At 45.5% G+C, this 9,691-nt stretch overlaps 1 protein-coding gene across 1 annotated transcript in view; it reads right to left on the bottom strand.

Annotated features, from left to right (window-relative positions):
- The window catches only part of Dmbt1 (deleted in malignant brain tumors 1), an 86,680-nt gene that overhangs the window by 33,309 nt on the left and 43,680 nt on the right, over positions 1–9,691 (bottom strand). The window contains 7 exon segments of the mRNA XM_021204845.1: positions 1,373–1,399; positions 2,125–2,160; positions 2,905–2,934; positions 3,875–4,157; positions 4,159–4,199; positions 7,160–7,192; positions 9,069–9,097. Of these exon segments, the coding sequence (XP_021060504.1) occupies positions 1,373–1,399; positions 2,125–2,160; positions 2,905–2,934; positions 3,875–4,157; positions 4,159–4,199; positions 7,160–7,192; positions 9,069–9,097 (479 nt within the window).

Raw genomic sequence — 9,691 nt, 5'->3', positions numbered from 1 at the left:
GGACAGACAGAATACTGGAGGCCCACCCACTCTGGAGCTGATGGCCCTGACCGTGACCAGAATAGGGTGCAGAGGATAGAGAGGAGTTGAAGGAGGTCAGGATTTACTAGCTACGGTTGAAGGAACTGTGAGAAAAAGAAGTCATTTCAGAGTCTTGAAGAGAAGTTGCCTGGCCTGGTCCTTTGTGCATGATGCTGAGCATAACAGACTGAGTTGTACTCATCTGCTGCCTCAGAGCAAGGGTGTGGCCATACTCACTTCCAGGAAGATGCTACTCATGGGGTCATTAAGTACCCACATTCTGCTCCTACCTCACAAAATTTGTTGACAGGATGGATCCTGTAGTTTGTATCTGTCCAGTGAATTATGGGTAACTACCCTACGTCCAGATCAAGTCCTTAGAGCATTCAGGTCTCTTAGGATATCTTTCCCCATGCTGCCCATGAGAGACAGATCTGGAGGGATTTATAACCATGAGCACAGACTCCACCCCGGTACTTGAAAAGCTGTGCAAACATACACCTACATCAAGGTCAAGTGAGGGAATTTGTGCTTAGGGTTCTCTAACGCAGAACCAGAGACAGGAATTAACACAAGCAATTACTAGCCCTGGTCATATTCAGAGAACATGCTGGATCCCCTCCTCAGGGCTGTTCTTTGTGGGAGTAGATACAGGTTGCTCAGTGGCTGGGTGGATGGAAAATGGCCGTCCTTAGGAAAGGTCCATCAAAGCCACAATAAGGTGTCCTCTATGATTGTGGGGAAAATCTTGCGTTGAGTCTCTTTGACCCATTGACTAGTAGATGATTGTGGGTACCAATCTCTTAGCCCAGTGGTGCAGATCCTCTACTACCTGGACACAAAGTATCCAGGTGTAATTGCCACCTATCCCAGGGGTTATTTCCGGTGTGCCTGTGTTTGCAAATATGGGTGTCACTCTCTCTGATGAACAGAGAGAAATCTCTGGACTCTGTACCTATTTCTGCTATTCTGACTTACAACATCCCAAACCTTGATGTTCTAGCAATACCATGGTGTTCTGAATGGGATAAGAAATATCCACCGAGAGCTCATATTGAAGATTTTGTGTCCCACTCATGAATCCAACAACATGATTGCATTCTGAGAGCTCTTTCCAAACCTATTCGTTAATTCTGGAATGGAGTAAGTAGGAGATGATCTTCGTGGAAAGAGTGGATCGCTGTGGATGTACACAGGGAAGATAGGCCCTCGTTCTAATTCCATTCCTTCTCCTTGTCTTTCTGAGCTGTGCTCCAGCAAAGACTTCAAGAATATTCCAGAATTCCTGTCTTTCCCCCAACCTCTTGGTTGAAATGCTGAAAGCTATGCTTTGGTCTCATTCCAAACTTACCGTAATAAGGAGTTGTAGTCAACAAATCTGGAGAGAAAGCAAAGCTAGATTAGAAGGAAGGCTACATCAAGTGTAGTCAAGATTCCTGTGCTAGCAAGATGGAAACACTGGACACAGAAGCACTGTGTCTGAGAAGCTGAGAGTCTTCTCAAGGGCACGTGGTGGCACAGACCATGCTCTCATGTGTCCATCATAGTGCCAGTGAGGTGACTCTGGGCCCTAGGGCAAGAATAGCATTGTCCTGAATAACAGTTGGTAAAAGAATCATGCCATCTAGACTTTAGGAGCATGACAAGAACAGTCTCTGCTGTCTCGTGTCACATGACTCTTGCAAAGATGATGCTTTCCAGAAAAATGTCATAGGACAGGACCACCATAGCAAATGATTTCACAGAGAAGTGAAGTCTAGCAAAATTAACTAAGTGCTGCAAGTCTATGATTCTACTAAGACGAGCAGAAGGTGAAGCGAGCTCAACAGAAGCTGCCTTGGTTACTTTATGGAGAATGCTGAAGGTTCTGGGGCAGAGTGAATATGAAAGAGTCCCACCCACTCTGTCGCTGTTGGTGTGGCTGTGAACAGAATAGGGATCTCTACCAACAACCTATCAGCAGCCTGTGGAACTCCTTTGTATATGACTAAACACAAAGGATCCTAAGCAAGGCAAGCAATGCTATCTTAATCTCTTATTAGCCAGGCAAGGTTTCAACCTGCGATGTACAGGTAGCCAGCCCACGGTAAGAAGACTCATTACCTGTGGTAGTTTCTGGGGTCGTAGTAAGCCAAGGATCTGAAAATGGCAACAAAATATAAGATTAGAAGACAAATGGACACACAAAAAAATGTTCTTCACACAACACAGAATTCATTCAAGAGCAGCACTTGTGATTTATGCACAGGGGTCCAACCCAGACACTCATGCAAAGAACAAAGCCCAAAGGACATCATGATGTTCTGCCACCTCTCTGTGTGACATTCTTTTCTCTTAGAAGCTCTGTCTGTCCATTTGGGGACCCAAATATGGGACAGGTACATGTGATGCCATGTCCCAGATTTAGATGAAGAGTGGAGAAAGAGGCCGAAGGCCACAGAGAGTAGGACGTAGAATTGGCTTTCCTGACAACTGAAATCACAAAACATTCCTTGCCTCTCGATCCATCTCACATAGCATAGGAAGGTGACCATGCGGTACATGTGGGTTGGTGGGGAGGTGACCGTGCAGCAATACTGGTTTTTGCAGAAATAGAAGAGAGTGACTTGGATAATGCTGATGATTTCAGAAGTTCAAAGAATGTCCACATCAATTTGCAGACAGATCTTGAATATAAAAGGGCCAACGCTCCTTGCATGGGTGGGTATTTATTTCAGTTGCAAGTGTCGCAACCACTACTTTACCGAAATATTTGATGCAAACTTGAGTTTGGGATAAGAAAGTGCCTCCTTTCAAATACAAAAGTGGCAAGAGAAGAACAAGTGCCCCCAAAATGGGATTCCGAAGAACAGAGATCTTCCATATAAAAATGCTGAGACTCACCTGGCCAGACTGTGCTCTGGGTTTGGGCATCTGTGATAAAGAAGATAGATTAGACACAGAGAACAAGACCCCACCTAGACTACCATGGGGGGCAGAGTTGGTGTTTTTACACAGAAAACTGATGTTCTGCGTATAACCAGAGTACCCGGAAACCTAGATACACTCGCGGAAATACACAATGCACCCCACAGCCAAAGCCAGGACCTGAGCACCAATAAGTCATTATCTGGAGTAAGAAAGTAACGGCTACCACTAGAACAGGCTACAAACGTCTTTGCATGACCATGGAGGTAATCATCCAAAATTACTCTCAGTGTTGAGCTGCTGAAGACCCGCTGACTACCCTCTTGTTAGGAGGATACTGTGGAAAACATGTCTTCCTTGTTTCACTGCTCCAATATGGCTGGTTCATGAGCACAAAGTACATCACCATCCTGCGAAACCTAGTCTGTTAGTCGATGAGTCGTCGACTTTAGGTTAGCTACTGGGCTAACCTAAGATGATTATGGCTAATGTCAAATAACTACAAAACAAAAGAAAGTGGAGAGCTGCAACACAGGTGTCCTGCAAAGGTTCTGTCTCTGTGACTAATGTCAGGGGCCATAGGAAGTGGAATAAAATGGATGTTTCTCGGGTAAAATAATGGATTATAGATTTTACCTATGAGTTGCTAGATGCTAAATCTTAAAACCAGTACCTAGGAACTTTCAGATACTATGGTACAGCTTACAAGAGGGAACATGTGAAGACACCAGTGTTTCCTCAAGCTGGGGACCTAGCTCTGCACCAAGAAACTCTAGAGTTCCAAGACAGCTGTGAAAGTTTTGGACAGTTCTCTGAATGAGAAAAACTCAACAATGCACAATGAGTCTCACTATTGATGAAGCCCAAATACAGCACTGAGAACAGAATTCAGTAACCTCTAAAAGCCCAATCTTGAAGACAATATATGATGGCTTTTGTGTTGTACCTGAACAGATGACTCCAGCATCCTCATGGTGTCCACAGTTATGAGAGAGCCAGCCTCGGTGAGAGCAGCTCCACAGATAGGCCTCGTGTCCTGTACAGGCCACATCATCCAGAACAATAGATCCAGAGCCCTGTCCAAAGTAGGCATTTGCCGGGGCAGACACGGCCCAGCCACAGCCCAGCTGCCTGCATACCACGTTGGCATCATTGGTGTCCCAGCTGTCATCACACACAGTGCCCCAGGAACCCTGGTAAAGGATCTCCACTCGACCCCGACACCTGTCTTCCTCCATTCACCAGCCTCAGAGCCAAACCAGATTCTGTTCCTGGAAAGACATGGTGGTTTCTCCATTGTTGGTCCTGTGTAGGTAATGGAGCTTGTACACTTTGTGGCAGCTCACTCATGAACTTGAAAGCAATATGGGATATGAACAGCTCTTGCTGCTGCATCTTGGCCACACTGTCCTGTAAAGACCTGTACCTTCTCAATTTGACTGTGAACCCTCACTCTAATACCTTGTACTTCTGTTCTAGACATGAGGACTGTGTTTGTCACCAGGATGCCTAGGTTTCTTCAAACTGTGTTGGCATGGGTTAAATCTGTCCTGGATGGTGACAATATACCTAATGTGCCTTGTTCATAAGGCCTTGGAGTGCCATGTACTGCAGGATTACGTGTGTTTCAAGGAGAAAGAGAATGTAGAGCCCTCCCAGCTCCTCACACACACACACACACTGCACATACCCACATCCACCTCAACCATGACCCACATCTGCCTGCAGTCAGGAAAAGGCAGAGCAGGTTGGTTTATGACAGACCTATGGAGCAGAACAATATTTTCCTGCCACAACAGAAGTTCATGGGGACCTGGAAAAGGCTCTCAATAGCTCCTTAGACACACACACACACACTCACACACACAAACACCACTTACAGTTTTGTATCACAACTCCTTTCAGGCCCAATATTAAATTATAAACCTGAAGGAGCTGCTGGTCCCCCACAGTCCAGAGTCACATGACTGCCTTCACCACCTTACTCTCTGTCGGCAAGGAGACAACACTAGAGGACCCCAAGCCTTGTCATTGAGGGTCACTAAGACCACTGATGTGAAATTTTCATTAAAATCAAGGTTCAACCCAACATGTTTAAACAAGACAAATGTCTGCACCCAACTTGCACTAAGACACAGATTTCTCAACTGGGCACCCATTTAAAGTGAATCAGAATGGAGTCTCATGAGAGGTCATCAGTCTCATTTCGTCACCCAACCTCTCTGGAAGGTTGTCTTATATTAACCACTGTAACACCAGAGTCTCTTCTGACATAATAACTGTAGAGACNGGGGAGTTTTGGAACCCACTCCAATACTGACTTCTACACACAGGGAGAGGGAAATGCCCAGTGACAGCATGCTGACTGACCCCTCNACAGGCACAGAAATACAGACAGTGACAGGGTTCCCAGGGGAGGGAAGGCCTCAGCATCAGGAGGCATCCCCAACTCCTCTAAGTCTTCAGTGCACANGCCCACCACCCCATCCCCTTAAGTGTTACAAGGAAGTCAATGCTGTGAATAAATTCAGCATCATGACCTAGAGTGAGAGATTTATACAATCTTTTCTTACCTGTTGNTNTGTAANCAGGAGNANTTGTNTGNTCTGTATGTCCATATACAGATGAGGAAGAAAAATGAGAAACATGATGTTAACTCTCCATTGAGAAAAACCAAGACATGCAAGTGCAGTCAACCTGCTGATGGGATGTGATTCGGGGTCTGTACTGGGTAATGCTGTTTGACTTGACACTAGTGAGAAATCTATGTAGTCTTGAGTCCTCCAAGTCTAAAAGGCTATTTTTATAGAAAGTATTAACCTATAGACCCTAGTTCTAACTTGCCTATATAGGACTTGCACTGAGGTCTAGGGAACCGGTACAAAAATGTTTCTCATACGTACACATAAAATTAATTCTGCTTTTCTAATTATACTGGATGGTAGTCCAATACAATATTCACTAGCATATGTGCGGAAAGCCTGTTTTGCTTCATCTTTGTATATGAATGCGTTTTTGGTTCAGTATCTCTGGATGTACCCTAGGCTAGACTAAAACTAAAGATCCTAGTAGCTCAGCATCATGAGTGATAGAATATTGTATGTGTGCGTACATGCACAGGTGCATGGAAGTATGTGTGTTGTTTATGTGTAGTTGCGTGTGTTGTTTGTGGGGAGTTGTGCTGTGTATGTGTGTGTGGCTGTGTTTGTGTGTGCTTGACCATGCTCATTTTTTTGACTGTTTAGGAAATGATTCTAATATGCCCCATTTAAATGAGACACTAACTTCAAACATGTTTAAATTACTTTAAAAGATCCCTGGCTCTCAGACAGAGTGCCATCAAGAGTGGACTTGGTGCTGGGGATTGGAGTCATGATATTCAGACATTAACCCACTGACAGCAAGCAAGCCGCCTCTGCGTAACCTTCATAAGGCCTCAGGATACAGAAGGGATTGACCTCTCCCCACACAGCAGCTCCTGAGACAAACAGGGTGGAATCATGGGAAGAAATGGGGCTTTAGTGGGAATAAACCCAGCCTCATCCTTGGGACACCTCACATGCCTAAGGAAAAGTGATGCCTGGCACTGGGCCAATTGGATTCCCTACAGACTCTGGGCTGGCCAGAGGCACTGCTATGGAAACAGTTCTTGCTGTGTCCTAGGATCAAAAAATGCCAAGGAGAANAGAAAGGGATTTTCTCTCCCAAATCCCAGGCCATCAAAGACTAAACTATATTAATGTGCCAACAACACCACTCATTGGAGGAACGCAGAGAGATGGAACAGGATCTTTAATGTCCCAGGATGGGGGTCCAGGCATCCACAGTAGCTTTATGAGACCCCAAACAAAGGGAAATGACAAGAACATTGGCTAAGCAGAGTTTTGATATCCTCTCCAGGAACTAAAGGCTGATACTTGCTCTCTGGACTGGACAAGGTGTCAGTGAAACATGGGGACCTCAAGGCACTGAAACTTGTCAATGGAATCCCTACAAACAAAACCTCCCAGATGACCCTTGAAGGTGCCTCCTCTGGCTGATTCTCAGCATCCTCCACAATTCGGGCCCTAATCCATGGCATATATGCCTATATAGGCCTGACCTTCTTGGGAAATTTCCCTGGGAGCTTAGAACTCCACATGCTCTTCCTTCTGCCAATCTTCTGGATCAGAGGTGAGCCTGGGGGTTGTGGGGACAATAGGCCACAGGGATACAACCTATTGCAACTTACCTTCTGTGGTTTGTTCACTTGGATAGAACACATCTGCAAAATGAGAAAGGAAGAATTCATTGGGTGTTGGTACTCTCTCTCTCTTGAAGAAACCAGAAGCAGGAGCTGCAGTCTCCCGTGCTAAAGGCCTTTCATCACTAGAAATGCTGTAATGCACTGTGGGATGTGACACTGATCCTTCTTTAACTTGTTACTAAGATGTCACCATGGGCATCTTTTGGCCTCACTCTCCTTTATCTTTGCTTCTATTCCATCTGTACAACTATCCGGTTCAGCAACAGCCCCAGTGTTGGCACAGGTACCCAAAAGTCATTGGGATATCTCTGTAGCTCAAACAGAAGCTCTGACATCACTAAAACAGCTCTGAGAAAGCGGCTCTGACTAGCAAAGAGACAACGTCCAGTGACTATGACAGAAGGAGAGAATAAACACAGTCACGGTGTGTCTACAGGCAGGACCATGACCCTTCTACTATTGTCAGGTGGGGTGTGATCACCACAATCACAATATGTTTCCTGTGACATGTTAACAGTACATGCTACCTATCAATGGTTAAGCTGTCAATCTACATGGGAATACACATACACACACACACACACACACACACACACACAAAGGGTACTTCTGCATCCACTCCATCTTCATCAGGGTCAAGGGTACAATGGAGTCCATCTAACAGAAGTCTTCTCTCCAGCCCTCCAGCCTGCTCTCGCACTGTAAGGATGTACATGACTGGACAGACAGCAGGCAGCATGCTTCTGCATGGAGTGCTGGCCCTAAGTTTCTCACAGTTGAATCTGTACTGTGTCGTGAGAGGAAACAGACAGCAGCTGTGTGGTAACAGGAAAGAACAGGTTCAGCATCCTGACAGCCGGAACTGATCCTGGATGTACCCTTTGGTGGCCTCTCTGTGGTTGTGAGAACTCTGTGGTCGGAGAGTGAAAGGTTGGAATGGATGCAAGGTAAGAGAATCAGACAGTTGCTGTTGTTGGAGATGTTCAGATGATGCTATGAGGATTGGCAAAGGCCACCTGAGCCTTCCAAGGTGTTCCCAAAGAAGGCTCAGGGTCTGCAGGACACAATCTTACTGCCCTCTGCTGGCCACTCTCTGAATGTTCATCCTGGAGAACTACCTGCCTTGGTTTGGCCCTTTCTGGAAGTTAGTCAAAATCTTCCCCTGGATTCCCTGCCAGGAACATATGCTGATGATAGCACATACTACCTGTAATAGCTGAGCATTGATGCTGTGCAATATTTAATTTTGGAAGGAAGAATTAGTGAGTGTATCCACCAGCCCTTCTGACAGGAGGCTGAAGCTGAGTTCATCCACCATATGACTGAGGCCAGAGGGAAGAAGGAAGGGGAAGGGTGGAGATTGGTAGGGTCTGCCCAGCAGTGTGACACCCATGTCTCTCATCCTACTCCATCCCTGATTTTTGTGCCCAACAATCCCATTAGATTCCACCAGACAGCAGCAGTAGCAGCAGCAGCAGCAGCAGTGCTGGCCATCTTTCCTAGTTATCTCCACTGTCAACAGAGCTCCAGCAAAGTCATGTAAAGGAATCTCAATCTGGGAGTTGCCCTGATCAGAATTGCCTATGGAGCTGTCTCTATGGATTGCTTTGATTGATAATTGTCAGGACAAGTTTAGTCTGTGCTGTTTAAAAACACTAGCTAAGCATGAGTCAGAAAGCCAGCAAACAGGGCTCCTCTATGGCCTCTGCTTCAGTTCCTGCCTCCAGGTCCTATCCTGGCTTCACTCAATGGTGGATGGTGACCTGTAAGCCAACTAGACCTTTCCTCCTCCAAGTTGCTTAGGGCCAGTGTGTGATCACATTAACAGGAAGCAGATTCAACCCCGATTTCATTAGTAGACCAAAGGAAAACACAAGAGCAAAGAAGGCCATACCGTTATTTGTCCCTCCTGGATTTCCATAAAGAAAAAGCTCAAATTAGAATTGAATCCACTGTGGAGAGATAGTCTCATACAGGGTTCAAAGTTAACCTCAACTTCACTGCACAGCCACACCCTCTGAGAAATTGGGGTGGGATCAGTGTTTCAATATTGGGTATGGGCAATGCATGAGGTCTTCATAAACACGATTGTTTTTTGTAAGAAGAGATAAAAACATCTGAGCTGGAGGTGAAGTGCACATCATGTCTGATGTGGTAAAAAACGAACAAAACATACAAACAAACAAAAAACAGCTGGACATGGTATCAAAATCTTGCAATCCTAGAACCTAGAAATTACAGGCAAGACAATCAGGAGTTCAAGGATACCCTTGCTAAAACCAGCAAGTCCAAGGGTAGCCTTGGCTAGGTGGGGCTAAAAAAAAAAACAGTAAGTAAATGAACAAACCAATAGCAAACAAGGGGTCCTGTAACCTTGCTAACATTAAATTCTGATTAGGCTTGGGACAAGTCAGAGTTGGCCCAAGTGTGAAGAGGGCATGTTATCATTACATATCATCTGCCATCCACAGATCCCTGAGTCTGCTTCATGTCTCCTTGTCAGTATTTCTACCAGCA

This window comes from Mus pahari, chromosome 1, assembly GCF_900095145.1.
Source record: "Mus pahari chromosome 1, PAHARI_EIJ_v1.1, whole genome shotgun sequence".
Lineage (NCBI taxonomy): Eukaryota > Metazoa > Chordata > Mammalia > Rodentia > Muridae > Mus > Mus pahari.
This window is presented reverse-complemented; position numbering and strand designations above follow the sequence as displayed.